At 40.2% G+C, this 18,427-nt stretch overlaps 1 protein-coding gene across 1 annotated transcript in view; it reads left to right on the forward strand.

The window, feature by feature from the left end:
* LOC116446415 (titin-like) overlaps positions 1-18,427 on the forward strand; it is a 245,290-nt gene that overhangs the window by 217,303 nt on the left and 9,560 nt on the right. Inside the window, 34 exon segments of the mRNA XM_032114190.1 lie at positions 26-613; positions 710-1,012; positions 1,141-1,437; positions 1,899-2,186; positions 2,274-2,573; positions 2,674-2,976; positions 3,139-3,444; positions 3,557-5,323; positions 5,419-5,715; positions 6,281-6,568; positions 6,662-6,961; positions 7,040-9,106; positions 9,198-9,500; positions 9,583-9,888; positions 9,978-10,268; positions 10,383-10,682; positions 10,789-11,094; positions 11,343-11,648; positions 11,747-12,028; positions 12,300-12,853; positions 12,856-12,902; positions 12,999-13,089; positions 13,091-13,150; positions 13,153-13,283; positions 13,406-13,475; positions 13,477-13,650; positions 13,653-13,716; positions 14,160-14,462; positions 14,738-15,040; positions 15,158-15,742; positions 15,870-16,175; positions 16,267-16,566; positions 16,813-17,388; positions 17,481-17,786. Of these exon segments, the coding sequence (XP_031970081.1) occupies positions 26-613; positions 710-1,012; positions 1,141-1,437; positions 1,899-2,186; positions 2,274-2,573; positions 2,674-2,976; positions 3,139-3,444; positions 3,557-5,323; positions 5,419-5,715; positions 6,281-6,568; positions 6,662-6,961; positions 7,040-9,106; positions 9,198-9,500; positions 9,583-9,888; positions 9,978-10,268; positions 10,383-10,682; positions 10,789-11,094; positions 11,343-11,648; positions 11,747-12,028; positions 12,300-12,853; positions 12,856-12,902; positions 12,999-13,089; positions 13,091-13,150; positions 13,153-13,283; positions 13,406-13,475; positions 13,477-13,650; positions 13,653-13,716; positions 14,160-14,462; positions 14,738-15,040; positions 15,158-15,742; positions 15,870-16,175; positions 16,267-16,566; positions 16,813-17,388; positions 17,481-17,786 (13,068 nt within the window).

Below are 18,427 nucleotides of genomic sequence, written 5' to 3' on the forward strand. Positions count from 1 at the left end.
GGTTTGGAAATGTTTTCTTTTTCAGAATCTCCCGAGATTGACATGAAGGGCTTCCCTCATAACACTGTATATGTTCGAGCAGGATCAAACCTAAAAGTTGAAATTCCAGTTTCTGGAAAACCAGTGCCAAAGGTGACATTGTCTAGAGATGGTGTTGCACTGAAGCCTACCATGAGATTTCACACAGAAACCACTGCAGAAAGTCTCATCATTAACCTTAAAGAAAGTGTGGCTGCTGACGCTGGCAGATACGACATTACTGCTGCGAATTCAAGTGGCACCACAAAATCATTTGTTAATATTGTTGTGCTGGATAGACCTGGTCCTCCTGTTGGTCCTGTTGTCCTTAGCGATGTCACTGAAGAGAGTGTAACACTCAGATGGCAACCACCAGCTTATGATGGCGGAAGTCAGGTTACCAACTATATTGTACTGAAAAGAGAAACAAGTACTGCTGCTTGGTCTGAAGTGTCTGCCACTGTTGCTAGAACTGTTATCAAAGTTATGAGGCTCACAACAGGGGAAGAATACCAATTCCGTATCAAAGCTGAGAACCGCTTTGGCATCAGCGATCACATAGACTCGCAATGTGTGGTTGTCAAGCTTCCTTACAGTGAGTAACGTGCTTCTCATGGTATACATTGATATTTTAATGCTCTGATGTTAAAAATATAATTTTTTTAACAATCACTTCTTTTGAAATCATCAGCTACCCCGGGCCCTCCTTCTACACCATGGGTCACTAATGTTACCCGAGAGAGTATTACTGTCGGATGGCATGAACCAGTCACTAATGGGGGCAATGCTATCATTGGATATCACCTGGAAATGAAAGACAGAAATAGCATACTATGGCAGAAGGCTAACAAGACCCTTATTCGTACCACTCATTTCAAAGTCACCACAATCAGCGCTGGCCTTATCTATGAATTTAGAGTTTATGCAGAAAATGCAGCTGGCATTGGAAAAGCAAGTCGTCCTTCTGATCCAGTCCTTGCAATTGATGCTTGTGGTATGTACTCCCTCGAAAAAAATGAAGCCCAACAATTTTGTTTCCCCTGTGATAATTGTTCTGTACAGTAAGCCAATATTCAAAATACCTGTTAATTATTGGCAATATTCTTACATTTCCTTCTGCAGAACCACCAAGAAATGTTCGTGCCTCAGATATTTCCAAGACCTCTATCACTCTCTCCTGGCAGAAGCCAGCATTTGATGGTGGTAGCAAAATCACTGGATACATCGTAGAAAAACGTGATCTTCCAGATGGCAGATGGACAAAAGCTAGCTTCACCAATGTTATTGAGACTCAATTCACAGCATCTGGCCTGACACAGAATTCCAAGTATGAATTCCGGGTCTTTGCGAAGAATGCTGTCGGTTCCATTAGTAATCCCTCAGATGTTGTGGGTCCTATCACATGTGTTGATACATACGGTAAGTGTTTTGCAATGATATAATGATATAATTTTGGGGTAATAGGACAATTAAAGGCTGTACTGTTTTGCAGATCTATGGTCTTTTAAATATGGAAGGCTAGTTTACAGTGATTGATTCAAGAAGCATGAGTGACTGTGAGCATTTGGGCATGACTGTAGGGAACATCTTTGGCTGTGTCTGCATTTTTAAAGTCTTCTGGTATCTTTATTCTCTGAGCAAGAGAAGTCTGCCCATGATCCAAGTGGTTATACTTATACATGTAATTGTCTTTTCTTCATATGATTAGTTCTAACTTACTCTAGGTTTATGATTTAAGTTAATATATGCTCTCTTTACTTTGATCTGTATTTATGAAATATCTTTAACTATTAGATTAAATAAGGTAGTATTATTTGGGGATTTTATTAAATACAGGGCTACAATAAACATGTTTTTAACTTATTCTTATTTTTCTTAAGGTGCACCTGAAATCGATGTGCCACCAGAATACACAGAAGTGGTGAAGTACAAAGCAGGCACTTCAGTTAAGCTAAAACTAGGCATCTCAGGCAAGCCTATACCCACAATTGAATGGTTCAAAAATGGCAATGAGGTACTGACCAGTGCACTAGTGTCTTTTGAAAACACAACAGAATTTGCTTCTCTACTCATCAAGGATGCCAATCGACTCGACAGTGGCACCTATGAATTAAAATTGAAGAATGCCATGGGTTCAGCATCAGCCCACGTTAGAGTACAGATACTTGGTATGGCTTGAGATGCAATTATATTTTACTATTAAACAATAATCCAGTAATGAATACTTAGCATCTTCTTTCTTCTGCCTTCCACAGACAAGCCAGGACCCCCAAGTGGACCTATACAGTTTAAGACAGTCACTGCTGAAAAGATTACAATAATGTGGGACCCACCAGCAGATGATGGTGGTGCACCTGTAACACACTATGTTGTTGAAAAGCGGGAAACAAGTCGGGTTGTATGGTCTTTAATTTCTGAAAAACTGGAGGGATGCATTATAACTACAACAAAACTCATCAAAGGAAATGAATATGTGTTCCGTGTCCGTGGTGTGAACAAGTTTGGAATTGGTGATCCACTGGAATCTGAACCCGTTATAGCCAAAAATTCATTTGGTAAGAAATCAGTTCTATAAAATAACTTATGCAACTGAATTGTCTTGTGTATTATTTGGAAGTAGTACTGATCTGCTGACATATGTTTTTTTTCACTCAGTTACACCTGGACCACCTAGTACACCAGAAGTCACAAAGATAACCAAGAATTCTATGACGGTTGTCTGGAATAGGCCCACTGTTGATGGAGGCAGTGAAATATCAGGATATTTTCTGGAGAAACGTGACAAGAAGAGTCTGAGTTGGTTCAAGGTCTCTAAGGAAACCATTCGGGACACCAGACAGAAAGTAACTGGTCTGACTGAAAACAGCGAATATCATTTCCGCGTTTGTGCTGTCAATGCAGCTGGACCAGGTCCATTCTCTGAGGCTTCTGACTTCTACAAAGCTGCAGATCCTGTTGGTAAGATTCAATGTGCATTATTTCCAAGAGGTTAGAAATCAATGGAAAATGAGTAGTTAGGGCGGGATTGTACCAATGTAATCAAGGGCAGATTTTCTTCCTCTTTACAATTAATTGGATTCTGATTGGTGTTTTTTTTCCCCCATAAACTATCATTTACAGATAAGCCAGGCTCACCAACAAAGCTGAAAGTTGTGGATACAACCAAGACATCTGTTACCCTTGGCTGGATTAAACCTGCTTATGATGGAGGAAGTCCAATTACCCACTATGTGGTGGAGAAGAGGGAAGGTGAAGAGCAAGAATGGACTGTAGTCAGTACTAAGGGAGAAGTGAGAACAACTGAGTATGTTGTATCCCACCTTCAGCCAAGTGTTAATTATTATTTCCGTGTATCTGCCATGAATTGTGCTGGACAAGGAGAGCCTATTGAAATGATGGAACCCGTTCAAGCTAAAGATATTCTTGGTACTGTATTTTTTTGTGATTTATCATTTTTCTGTGTGGTTTTTTTTTTTTTCAAATAATTTCTTATTTTACATGCCAAGTATGCATTATTAATTTTCATTTATTTCCACAGTGGCACCAGAGATTGATCTGGATGTTGCTCTTCGGACATCTATTGTTGCTAAAGCAGGTGAAGATGTGGAAATAATGATTCCATTCAAGGGAAGACCTCCTCCAACAGTCACATGGAGAAAGGGTGACAAGAATCTTGGAACTGATGAAAGATACATCATCCAGAACACAGAATCATCTACACTACTCAGTATTGCTCAAGTTACACGAAATGATACAGGAAAATACGTTCTTACAATTGAAAATGGAGTTGGAGAAGCAAAATCATCATTTGTGAATGTAAAAGTACTTGACACACCTTCTGCATGCCAGAAGCTGCAGCTTAAGCATGTTTCTCGTGGCACAGTTACACTGGTATGGGAGCCACCTCTCATCAATGGTGGTTCTGAAATAACAAATTATGTTGTTGAAAAAAGAGATGCTACAAAGAGGGCCTGGTCAACTGTTACAACAAAGTGTTCTCATACCACCTTTAAACTAACTAACCTGTCAGAAAAGACTGCATTCTTCTTCTGTGTTCTTGCTGAAAATGAAATCGGTCTGGGTGAACCTTGTGAGACATCTGAACCAGTGAAAGCTGCAGACGTACCTGGACCTGTAAAAGACCTAGCCATGAAAGACTCTACAAAGAGTTCTGTTAAATTGCAGTGGAGCAAACCTGACTACGATGGTGGTAGCATTATATCAGACTATGTTATTGAAAAGAAACTTCAGGGAGAGAAAGAATGGACATACGCAGGCACAAGCAAGAGCTGTGAATTTGTAGCTGACAAACTTAAGGAGCTTTCTGTTGTGGAATTCAGAGTCTTTGCTAAAAATGAAAAAGGCATGAGTGATTCTGTTACTGTTGGACCCATTACAGTGAAAGAACTTATAATTACACCTGAGGCTGACCTTTCTGATATTCCTGGAGGACAGATTGCAGTAAGAATTGGACACAACCTGCACGCTGAACTGCCCTATAAAGGTAAACCTAATCCATCAATGAGCTGGCTCAAGGACAACCTCCCTCTTAAAGAAACAGAACATCTTCGTTACAAGAAAACTGAAAACAAGATAAGCTTAAGTATCAAGAATGTGAAAAAGGAGCATGGTGGCAAATATACTTTAATTCTTGATAATGTAGTCTGCAGAAAGTCATTCACAATCACTGTAATCACTCTTGGTCCTCCATCCAGGCCAAAAGCACCTTTAAGAATAGATGAAATCAAAGCAGATAGTGTAGTTTTGTCATGGGACGCTCCTGAGGATGACGGAGGAGGAGAAATCAGTGGCTACAGTATTGAGAAGAGAGAAACCTCACAAATGAACTGGAAGCTGGTGTGTTCAAGTGCTGCAAGAACAACCTTCAAAGTACCAAACCTTGTTAAAGATACTGAATATCAGTTTAGAGTTCGTGCAGAAAACAGATATGGAGTGAGCCCACCTCTTGTCTCAGCTGATGTTGTGGCAAAGCATCAGTTTAAACCACCAGGTGCCCCAGGCAAGCCTGTTGTATACAATGTAACTGCTGATGGAATGAGCATTTCCTGGGATGCTCCCGTTTATGATGGTGGTTCAGAGATTGTGGGATACCATGTTGAAAAGAAGGAAAGAAACAGTATTTTGTGGCAGAAGGTTAATGTCGCATTAATATCTAACAGAGAGTACAGGATTACTGGACTGCTTGAGGGCCTGGATTACCAGTTCCAAGTATATGCTGAAAACGCTGCAGGCCTAAGCCGAGCGAGTGAGCCAAGCAAATTTACTTTGGCAGTCTCTCCAGTGGGTAAGTGAATTATTAATCACTCATCCAAGAAAATTCTGTTCTTGTAGATTATGGTGAGCAGTAATAAAAATAAATCTTCATTATTTTCCTTTCAGACCCACCTGGTACTCCTGATTACATTGATGTCACTAGGGAAACAATCACCCTGAAATGGAACCCCCCTCTGCGTGATGGAGGCAGCAAGATTGTTGCTTACAGCATTGAGAAACGGCAAGGAAGTGCAGACCGTTGGCTCAGGTGTAACTTTACTGATGTGAGTGAGTGCCAATATACAGTTACAGGGCTCAGTCCAGGTGACCGATACGAATTCCGAGTGCTTGCAAGAAATGCTGTTGGTACAATCAGCCCACCTTCACAGTCTTCAGGCTATATTATGACCAGAGATGAAAACGGTAAGAATTTCTTCTTAACGTGCTTGCATTTGGGTATTGCAGCCAGATAGAGTTTCTGGCTGTACTGATGGGAAGTGGGAAGTCAAGGGGCAAAGAAGTTGTGACTGAGGTCCTCCCAGTCAATTCAGAACATTTATGTTTGTGCTCCAAGGTGGGAAGGTCTAAATTAAAAATCCAAATCTGGTAGACATACATAATTAATTGCTGAAAAGCATGGCACTCTACATTTCTCTTGCATAAGCAGCAGCAGCAAAGTTGGAAAGAAAGCATAGACGGTAGTATTCTGATGCACTGAATAATTTAAAATTGAAATGTGCCTCACGTAGTTTGCATACTATTAACACTGCATTTTAACAGCACTTTTCACCGGTTATTAATATGATGCACTTATGGGTGCTTACAGGAAAAATAAGTTTACCATTCATATAGTAACTGCTATTTAGAGAATGCCATTTTGTAAGTGAAATAATTCTATATATCACAAACTTTTATAATTAATACACTTAGAAGAGTATAAGAAAAAGACTTAGCTATATGGAAATTGATTTATATTTTCCTTTTTTAGTTGCTCCAACAATTGAATTTGGTGCTGAGCACTTTGAAGGCCTAACTGTTAAAGCTGGAGAGAGCATTAGACTTAAAGCTCTAATCAAAGGACGTCCAGTACCTAAAGTGACATGGTTTAAGGATGGGAAAGAGATTGATAAATTAATGAATATAGAAATAACTACAGCTATTGGATATAGTACACTCTTCATTAGAGATGCTATCCGGGAACATCGTGGAGTGTACACAGTAGAAGCCAAAAATGCATCAGGCACTAAACGGGAAGATATTACCATCAGAGTACAAGGTACTGCACCAAGCACTGTCAGCATGCTTTTCTTAAAATAGTATTTTATTGTAAGTGTCAACAAATTATAACTGTGAACCTTTAAAATTGCAGACACACCAGGAAAAGTTGGTGGACCAATACGATTCACAAACATCACTGGAGAAAAAGTCACATTATGGTGGGAGCCTCCAGCAAATGATGGTTGTGCTTCTATTTCTCACTACATAATTGAAAAACGTGAAACCAGCAGGATTGCTTGGGCATTAGTTGAAGATAAATGTGAAGCTTGCACCTATACAGCACTTAAATTAATTAAGGGCAATGAATATCAGTTCCGTGTCTCTGCAGTGAACAAATTTGGAGTTGGCAGACCATTGGAGTCTGATCCAGTTATCGCACAAATACCTTACAGTAAGTTGCCACCTCATTCTGCACAAATATCCACGGTGTTACCATCTTGTCTTTCTAATGACATTTTTCTTTTTTTAGCTCTCCCTGATGCACCAGGAACTCCAGAGCCTACCAATGTAACAGGAGACAGTATCACACTCACATGGGCAAGACCAGAGTCAGATGGTGGAAGTGAGATAAATGAGTACATTCTTGAAAGGAGAGAAAAGAAGAGCATGCGCTGGGTTAAAGTATCCAGTAAGAGGCCCATTACTGAGAACAGATACAGAGTAACTGGCCTTATTGAAGGCAATGAGTATGAGTTCCATGTCATGGCTGAAAACGCTGCAGGAGTTGGACCTCCAAGTGACGTTTCAAAGCTGATTAAATGCAGAGAACCAGTCAGCCCACCAAGTGCTCCTAATGTTGTAAAGGTGACAGATACATCAAAGACTAGCGTAACCTTAGAGTGGACAAAGCCGGTTTTTGATGGAGGCATGGAAATAATTGGGTACATCATTGAAATGTGCAAAGCTGATCTTGAAGCATGGCAGAAAGTCAATGCAGAGACTGTTATTGCTACTAAATATACCGTTGTTGATTTGGAGGCAGGAGAACACTATAAATTCAGAGTTAGTGCTGTCAATGCTGCTGGCAGAGGAGAAAGTTGCGAAGTTCCTGCTTCAGTCCAAACCGTGGACAGACTTTCTGCTCCTGAAATTGATATTGATGCGAATTTCAAGCAGACTCATATTGTAAGAGCAGGTGCAAGCATTCGTCTATTTATTGCCTTCTCTGGAAGGCCTGTTCCTACTGCGGTGTGGTCCAAAGCAGATGTTAATCTTAGTTTGCGTGCTGACATTCAAACAACTGATTCATTCAGCACATTGACTGTGGAGGAATGCAATAGAAATGATGCTGGCAAGTATGTCTTTACTGTGGAAAACAACAGTGGAAGCAAGTCTATTACATTTACTGTCAAGGTTTTGGACACACCTGGTCCACCAGGTCCTATTACATTTAAAGATGTGACTCGAACATCTATTACTTTAATGTGGGATGCTCCTATTCTGGATGGAGGTTCTCGTATCCACCACTACGTTGTGGAAAAACGCGAAGCAAGTCGTCGTAGCTGGCAAGTAGTGAGTTCAAAATGCACTCGACAAATCCTTAAGGTCACAGATCTAGCAGAAGGTATGCCATATTATTACCGAGTATCAGCAGAAAATGAATACGGTGTAGGTGAACCCTGTGAATTAACAGAACCAGTTGTAGCCACAGAAGAACCTGCTCCACCTAAGAGACTAGATATTGTTGATACAACCAAATCTTCTGTAGTTTTAGCTTGGCTTAAACCTGATCATGATGGTGGTAGCCGTATTACTGGATACCTTCTTGAAATGAAACAAAAAGGATCTGACTTCTGGACTGCAGCTGGACAAACCAAGCAACTTACTTTCACCGTTGAAGGCCTTGTGGAGAACACGGAATATGAGTTCCGGGTCAAAGCAAAGAATGATGCTGGCTACAGTGAGCCAAGGGAAGCTTTCTCTTCTGTTATTGTTAAGGAGCCACAGATTGAACCAACAGCAGATCTCAGTGACATAAGCAGACAGCTTATAACATGCAAGGCTGGAAGCACCTTTACTATTGATATACCAATCAGTGGACGCCCAGCTCCAAAAGTGACATGGAAACTTGAGGAGATGAGGCTGAAGGAAACTGAAAGAGTGACCATCAAGACAACAAAAGACCGAACCACGCTGACTGTAAAAGACAGTATGAGAGGTGACTCTGGTAAATACTACCTTACACTTGAGAACACTGCTGGTGTGAAAACATTTACTGTCACAGTGGTAGTCATAGGAAGGCCGGGTCCCGTCACTGGCCCAATTGAAATATCATCTGTATCTTCTGAGTCCTGTGTGTTGACCTGGAAAGAACCTGAAGATGATGGTGGCAGTGACATTACAAACTACATTGTAGAGAAACGTGAATCTGGCACAACAGCATGGCAGCTGGTAAATTCCAGTGTGAAACGCACACAGATCAAAGTCAGTCATCTCACAAAATATCAAGAGTACAGTTTCCGAGTAAGCTCAGAAAATAGATTTGGTGTCAGCAAGCCAGTTGAATCAAAACCAGTAGTTGCTGAGCATCCATTTGGTAAGTGAAATACTTATCGAAATTTGTTCTTTTCCTCTGACTGAGGTATTTATAATTCCTAACATTTTCTCCCCATCCTTCTTATGTTTAGTCCCACCAAGCCCACCTTCAAGGCCAGAAGTCTATTCTGTGTCTGCAAGTGCCATGGCCATTCGCTGGGAGGAACCCTATCATGATGGTGGCAGCAAAGTCATTGGATATTGGGTGGAAAAGAAGGAGCGCAACACCATCCTTTGGGTGAAGGAGAACAAAGTACCATGCTGTGAATGCAACTATAAAGTCACAGGGTTGGTGGAAGGCCTAGAATATCAATTCAGAACCTATGCTCTAAATGCTGCAGGTGTTAGCAAAGCTAGTGAAGCTTCCAGACCTGTAGTGGCTCAAAATCCAGTTGGTAAGTACTACTTTTAGAGTTACATTGTTATTTAAGCTAAAATAGGATTGCATTTCTCATTTTTTCTGCTTTATTCCTCCAGATCCACCAGGAAGACCAGAGGTAACAGATGTCACCAGATCTACAGTGTCGCTGAGCTGGTCACCTCCACTTTATGATGGTGGAAGCAAAATTGTCGGATATATTATTGAGCGCAAACCATATAATGAATCTGGTGATGGACGTTGGCTGAAATGCAATTATACCATTGTCTCAGAAAACTTTTTTACTGTGACAGCTCTTAGTGAAGATGAAGCCTATGAATTCCGTGTACTAGCAAAGAATGCTGCTGGTGTGATTAGCAAAGGATCTGAATCAACTGGTGCTGTCATTTGCAAAGATGAATACAGTAAGGAATATTTACTTGGAACAATTGAAAACATAACATTCTATTTTTAGTACTGTCATGTAATTTTTTTTCAAATCTCTTTTTTCCAGCACCACCAAAGGCTGAACTTGATGCCAGACTTCAGGGAGAAGTTTTGAGCGTTAGGGCTGGATCAGATCTTGTTCTGGATGCAGCTATTGGTGGAAAACCAGAACCAAAAGTCTTCTGGTCCAAAGGTGACAGGGAACTGGAGCTATGTGAAAAGATATCTCTGCAATACACCAGCAAACGAGCTATTGCAATTATCAAGTTCTGTGACAGAAGTGATAGTGGAAAATATACCCTAACTGTTAAAAATGCCAGTGGGATGAAACAAGTTTCTGTTCTTGTCAAAGTGCTTGGTATGTATCCCATGATTAGTATTAATACTTAGTATACTAAAAAACCCACATTCTTTTAAATGAGATGCTTTTCCTTAGCTGCTAATAACAATACTTATTTTGATTCCTACACAGATTCACCAGGCCCATGTGCAGGCAAAATCACAGTTAGCAGAGTAACAGAAGAGAAATGTACTCTGGCATGGAATATTCCTGAGGAAGATGGCGGTGCAGAAATCACTCACTATATGATAGAAAGGCGTGAAACCAGCAGACTTCACTGGGTTATTGTTGAGGCTGAATGCCAGACTTTATCAACTGTGGTAACAAAACTTATTAAAAATAATGAATATATCTTCCGTGTGAGAGCTGTCAACAAATATGGACCGGGTGTTCCACTTGAAACAGAACCTGTGATTGCCAAAAATGCTTTCAGTGAGTGTTACTACCTTCCATTCTGCATCAGAATTTGTGGAATAATTCTCATGGATACACAGTGTATTGAACAATAATATTTTTTTCTCACCTTTAAAAAAAATAGCTATTCCAACACAGCCTGGTGCTCCTGAAGAAGTGAGTGTCGGCAAGGAACATATCATCATTCAGTGGTCGAAACCAGAATCAGATGGTGGCAGTGAGATTAAGGACTATCTTGTGGACAAACGTGAAAGAAAAAGTCTGCGCTGGACACGAGTGAATAGAGATTACACCATTTATGATACTAGACTGAAAGTCACCGGTCTCATGGAAGGGAGCCAGTACCAATTCCGTGTCACTGCAGTGAATGCTGCTGGAAACAGTGAACCTAGTGAAGCTTCACAATACATGTTATGTAAAGAACCATCATGTAAGTTACAATATTTAAAACATATTTTAATATTTATTTATAATAATGGAGCATAAACTCACATTGACACTTTAACTAAGAAGCCCATAACCACACATAAACTCACTGAACTAGCTAGTATTGGAATAAATTAAAAACAGTTATAGTTCATCTTAAATGCATTTCCCGGGATTAGCTGTCTGGAAGTCGGTTTTGACTGTAAAATGTTTTCTGCAACAATGTAAAATGCATTTTCTTCTTTTTCAAAGATACTCCTGCATCACCTTCAGTTCCAAGAGTTGTGGATACTACAAAGCACAGCATAAGTTTAGCATGGTCAAAGCCCACATATGATGGTGGTGCTGACCTCTTAGGCTATGTTCTTGAAATGAAAGAAGAAGGTAGTGAACAGTGGTATCGACCACATACAACTGCCACTCTGAGGAATGCTGAGTTCACCGTGACTGGTCTTAAAACAAACCAGAAATACCAATTCAGAGTCGCTGCAACAAATGTGAATGGTATGAGCGAATTTAGTGAATCATCAGCAGAAATAGAACCTGTGGAAAGAATAGGTAATTTGAAAACGTAATGTATATTTTAAGGAATGTATATTTTCCTTTAGAACTTCTATGAGATTAACTAATTCCATGTTTCTTATACCCTTCGTCAGAAATACCTGAACTTGAGCTTGCTGATGATCTGAAGAAGACAGTTACAGTCAGAGCTGGTGGTTCCCTGCGCCTAATGGTCTCTGTATCTGGCAGACCTGCTCCTGTAATCACATGGAGCAAGCAGGGTGTTGACCTTGTAAGTCGAGGCATTATTGATACTACCGACAGCTACACTCTACTTATTGTGGATAAAGTTAATCGATATGACGCTGGAAAATACATCATTGAGGCTGAAAATCAATCAGGAAAAAAATCTGCAACTATTTCTGTGAAAGTGTATGGTAAGTACTGCTACAGTTGTATATGAGCATTATGCCACTCTGTGTGCTCATTGCTCAGAAATAAGTCTCATTCATTTCCAAAGGAAGTTTGCATTTTAAATAACATGAGAATGTTTGAGGAGTCAGAGAAACAATCTAATCCAAAGGAAAATTTCTGGAGCTGTGCTAGTTTACAAATCAAATCCCATTTTTGTTTTATGCAGAAGTAGTTATTTACTGTAAAATGAAAGGATTCAAAAGGGGAAAAAATTTTTTTGTTTGTTTGTTTTAGATACACCTGGTCCACCACCTGCAGTGAGAGTTAAGGAAGCATCAAAAGATTCTGTGACACTTACTTGGGACATTCCAGTCATTGACGGTGGAGCCCCAGTCAACAATTACATAATTGAGAAACGTGAAGCTTCCATGAGAGCTTATAAGACTGTCACTATCAAATGCAGTAAGACACTTTATAGAGTTACTGGACTTCTGGAAGGAGCTTTGTATTATTTCAGAGTACTACCAGAAAATATTTATGGCATTGGTGAAGGCTGTGAAACATCTGATGCAGTACTGGTATCTGATGTCCCCATGGTACCACAAAAACTCGAAGTAATTGACACCACTAAGTCAACTGTTACACTTGCTTGGGAGAAACCACTGCACGATGGCGGCAGCAGATTGACTGGCTATGTTATTGAGGCCAGCAAAGCTGGAACAGAAAGATGGTTGAAGGTAGTGACATTGAAGCCTACCGTCTATGAACATACCATTATCTCTCTCAATGAAGGTGAACAGTACTTGTTCAGGGTCAGAGCGCAGAATCAGAAGGGCGTGTCGGAACCCACGAGAGATTGTGCACAGCAGTGACAGTTCAAGACCAAAAAGGTAGGGTGTCTACTGTTGAAAACAATAGGGTCAAGCTTACACCAAATGAATGGTGATAGTTATAAAACAGGTATTTAAAATATCAATTATTTGCTCTCCTTAGTTCTACAACAATTGACTTTACTGGAATACCTCAGAAGACAATCCACGTACCTGCTGGCAAGCCCATTGAATTAGCCATTCCAATTGAAGGAACGACCACCTCCAACTGCATCTTGGTTCTTTGCTGGTTCTAAACTAAAAGAATCAGAACGCAATCAAAATGGAGACTGCTGCCAAAAATTGCCAAATTAACTGTGCGTGAGACCACCATACATGCACTGGGGGAGTATACACTTGAACTGAAGAACACAACTGGAACAGTTACTGATACAGTAAAGGTTATAATCCTTTGGTAAGAATTCATGAAAATAATGTCCATGAAATTTCTCCATTTCAACTTTTACATGAGAAATATGATTCCTTTTTTTCGCAACCTGTTTTGTAAGTTTCTTTTTTTTTTTTTTTCTCCCTAGACAAGCCTGGACCACCTGTTGGACCTATCAGAATTGATGAAATTGATTCAAATTATGTAACCATCCTCCTGGGAGCCACCTGAGCTGGATGGTGGAGCTACCCTTAGTGGATATGTGGTAGAACAGCGTGATGCTCATCGTCCATGGATGGTTGCCAAGTTTTCAGAGTCAGTAACCAGGACAAACATTTAAGTTCCCAGACTTGTTGAAGGTGCAGAATATGTGTGTCCGTGTAGCTGCTACAAAATCGCTTTGGAATTGGATCTTACCTGCAGTCTGAAATCATAGAATGCAAGAGCAGAATCCGTAAGTCTGAATTGTTGTTCATTCTCTACCTTTAAAATTAAAAATATATCTTTAAATGGGCTTATATATCCACAATATACTAGAATTTTCTAGATGTTGCTACTTCCTTTTGCCAGCTAGAATGGTATATTATGATGCACAGTAATCCAAAGAAGAATGACATCCATAAATCTGTATGTGTAATATAAGATGTACTGCACAGAACATGGATGGTAACGTTGGATTTTTCTGCTCAGATCTACCTTAGTCTTGAAAAATTGCTTTACCCCATTACAAAACCAGAAGTTTTTCACTGACCCAATTTGTAAATTGCTCAGATATCTACTACTAAGAGAGTTTGATAAGACATTGATATTACATTGTTCTTCACAATATGTCACATACTACTAATGTGTAGAGTAATCTGATGCTTTCTTCACTAATTCCATGTCATATTTTTACAGGTATTCCTGGTCCTCCTGGCACTCCAGAAGTGTTTGATATCTCTCGAGACGGCATGACATTGACTTGGTATCCTCCAGAAGACGATGGTGACTCACAGATTACTGGTTATATTGTGGAACGCAAAGAAGTTAGAGCAGATAGATGGATCCGTGCAAATAAAGTTCCAGTCACCATGACTCGTTACCGTTCCACTGGGTTGGTCGAAGGATTAGAATATGAACACCGGGTCACAGCAATCAATGCCAGAGGCACTGGGAAACCCAGCCGTCCTTCCAAGTCTGCTGTTGCCAGAGATCCAATTGGTAAGTAATTTCCTACAAAGATTAAACACATTATAGTAGAAGAGAATGACACTAGTAAAATTTACCCTTTTTTCTAATTTGGAAATTTATCTGGATGTATTAACAAATGAGATTCTGACTGGAGAAAACAAGGAGAATATTAGTGAAAAATCTTTCATTTGAAGTTTCCTGTATAAATTCATTGTAGACTTATTACAGTTCATAAGTTGAAAGTTTCATCTTTCAGATATTCATAAAAAACATATTCCACTTGCCTATTTGATCTTCTCTTCCAGCTCCTCCAGGTAAACCTCAGAATCCAAGAGTCACTGATACTACAAGAACATCTGTCTCCCTGGCTTGGAGTCCACCAGAAGATGAAGGTGGTTCTAAAGTTACTGGCTACTTAATTGAGATGCAGAAGGTTGATCAATTTGAATGGACCAAATGCAATACTACGCCAACCAAGATTCGGGAATACACCTTGACACATCTTCCCCAGGGTGCAGAGTACAGATTCCGTGTGCTAGCCTGTAATGCTGGTGGGCCAGGAGAACCTGCTGAAGTGCCAGGAACAGTCAAAATAACAGAAATGCTTGGTAAGACATTTCAAGTCTTAATTCTTGTTGAAAGCTGTCCTAAAAAAATATTTGCCTAAAGCAGGTATGATATCATCTGTAGAAGGACATAGCATGATGTGTTATTTTTGTTTACAGAATATCCGGACTATGAACTTGATGAAAAATACCAAGAAGGTCTCATGGTGAGACAAGGAGGAGTAATCAGGCTTACAATACCCATTAAGGGTAAGCCCATCCCAGTATGCAAATGGACAAAAGAAGGACAGGACATCAGCAAGAGGGCCATGATTGCGACTTCTGACACTCACACAGAACTTGTGATCAAAGATGCAGAAAGAGAAGATTCAGGCACCTATGATTTGGTACTTGAAAACAAGTGCGGCAAGAAAGCCGTGTATATTAAAGTCAGAGTGATTGGCATTCCAAATCCACCAGAAGGACCACTTGAGTATGATGATTTACAAGCTCGTTCTGTCAGAGTAAGCTGGAGACCTCCTACAGATGACGGTGGTGCAGATATCCTGGGTTATATCGTTGAGAGAAGAGAAGTGCCGAAGACTGCCTGGTACACTGTTGACTCTAGAGTGAAAGGGACATCTCTGGTGGTGAAAGGGCTCAAAGAAAATGTGGAATATCACTTCCGTGTTTCTGCTGAAAACCATTTCGGTATTAGCAAATCTCTCAAATCTGAAGAACCAGCAGTACCAAAGACACCTCTAAGTAAGTTTTCTTCTAGACTGAAAAAATAGTTACTGCATTATGATTTAAAAGTGCAATAATATATGCAGAAATTTTAATGGTATATCACTGTTATTTCTATTATTTTTATTATTGTAATTATTAATAGATCCTCCAGAGCCTCCAAACAACCCACCTGAAGTGCTTGATGTTACAAAGAGTTCTGTCAACTTGTCCTGGTCCAGACCTAAAGATGATGGTGGTTCTCGTGTAACTGGCTACTATATTGAACGTAAAGAGACATCTACAGAAAAATGGGTCCGGCATAATAAGACACAGATTACCACTACAATGTACACAGTCACAGGACTTGTTCCAGATGCTGAATATCAATTCCGTGTCATTGCTCAAAATGACATTGGTGAAAGTGAAGCAAGTCCTGCTTCTGAACCAGTTGTATGCAAAGATCCATTTGGTAAGATAATGTCTGCATTAACAGATCTTTTGAGAGCAACTTTATGGCATTTAGAGAAAAATTGATTTTCTGTATCTATTTTAATTTTCAGACAAACCAAGCCAACCTGGAGAAATTGAGATCACTTCTATATCTAAGGACAGCATTACATTAGAATGGGAACGACCTGAAAGTGATGGTGGCAAAGAGATCCTTGGCTATTGGGTTGAATATCGCCAGTCTGGAGAAAGCACCTGGAAAAAATGCAATAAGGAACGCATCAAGGACAGGCAGTTTACAGTAGGAGGTTTACTAGAGGCCACAGAATATGAGTTCCGTGTTTTTGCAGAAAATCAGACTGGTCTCAGCAGACCTCGAAGGACTGCTATGGCAGTGAAAACTAAATTAACATGTAAGCAAAAATATATTGTCACATTTGCTGTGATATTGTTGTGATTTGCTGTGTCAAAAGCAATGGTGCTGCATTTAACATGCTGCCTGTTTGTTTTACATGGTATTTGCTAACATGACTGTCCCAAAGGACAGTCTTTCAAGTATAAGAGGGACAAGTATAAATGGAAATTAATTTCCAGTAATCTAATAATATAGGAAAATTTCATAGTAATCATAATAATTTTCTTAATTTTCTTTGTCGCAGCTGGAGAAGCACCTGCCATAAAAAAAGAAATGCAGGATGTTACAACTAAACTGGGTGAGGCAGCTCAGCTGACATGCCAGATTGTTGGAAGACCTTTGCCTGATATTAAATGGTACCGCTTCGGCAAAGAGCTGGTACAAAGCAGAAAATACAAAATGTCATCTGATGGACGCAATCATACACTGACAGTAATGACAGATGAACAGGAGGATGAAGGTCTCTACACTTGTATGGCTACCAATGATGTTGGAGAAACTGAAACTAGTGGCAAGCTATTATTGCAGGCTCCTCCTCAGTTCCACCCTGGCTTCCCACTGAAAGAGAAATACTATGCAGGTGCAGGTGGCACCCTCCGCCTTCACGTTGTGTATATTGGCCGGCCAGTACCAGCAATAACTTGGTTCCACGGCAACAAACCTTTGAGAGGATCAGAAACAATTACTATTGAGAACACAGAACAGTATACTCATCTTGCTATTAAAAATGTCCAGCACAAAACTCATGCTGGGAAGTACAAAGTACAACTCAGTAACACATTTGGAACAGTTGACACTGCACTTAATGTGGAAATACAAGGTAATTAATTTTATTTTCAGTATTTTTGTGGAATATTTTCTCAAATATTGACTGGAAAAAGAAATAAAAATTTTGTGCTTTTTCTTGTACAGATAAACCAGATAAACCAGTAGGGCCAATTGTTATAGAGTCTATACTGAAGAATTCTGTGGTGATAAGCTGGAAACCACCAGAGGATGATGGAGGTGTTATGATAACCAATTACATCATAGAGAAACGTGAAGCCAAGGAAGGAGCAGAATGGCAACTTGTATCTTCAAGTATTTCAGGCACAACGTGTAGAATTGTTAACCTAACTGAAAATGCAGGCTATTATTTCCGTGTTTCTGCTCAGAATATGTACGGCATTAGTGAAGCACTGGAGGTCTCATCAGTAGTTTTTATAAAGCCTCCGTTTGGTAAGTGGAGACCAAAATATCAGTGTCTGTATGCCCCTGGGTTTTCGTTTAATGCCAGCCGACAGCTAAGCCCCACGCAGCCGTTCGCTCATTCCCCCACCAGTGGCATCGGGGAGAGAATCAGAAGGGTAAATGCTGGAAAACTGTTGGGTTGAGATAAAGACAATTTAATAGGAAAAGAAAAAGCTGTGTGCACCAGCAATGCAAACCAAGGAATTCATTCCCTGCTTCCCTTGGAGAGACAGGTGTTCAGCCATCTCCAGGAGAGCAGGGCCCCATCACATGTAACAGTGGCTTCGGAAGACAAATGCCATCACTTCAAATGTCCCACCCTTCCCCTATTTCATATACTGAGCATGATGTCATACGGTCTGGAATATCCCTTTGGTCAGTTGGGATCACCTGTCCTGGCTGTGTCTCCTCCCACCCTCCCACGCACCTCCAATTTCCTCACTAGCGTGGCAGTACAAAAAGCAGAAAAGGCCTTGGCTCTGTGTAAGCTCTGCTCAGCAATGAAAAAACATCTCCTTGTTATCAACCCTGTGTTCAGCACAAATCCAAAACACAGCTCCATATTAGCCACTGGGAAGAAAGTTAAATCTACCCCAGCCAAAACCAGCATACCCTGTAATTAATTAATA

This window comes from Corvus moneduloides, chromosome 7 (assembly GCF_009650955.1).
Source record: "Corvus moneduloides isolate bCorMon1 chromosome 7, bCorMon1.pri, whole genome shotgun sequence".
In the NCBI taxonomy this organism is placed as follows: domain Eukaryota; kingdom Metazoa; phylum Chordata; class Aves; order Passeriformes; family Corvidae; genus Corvus; species Corvus moneduloides.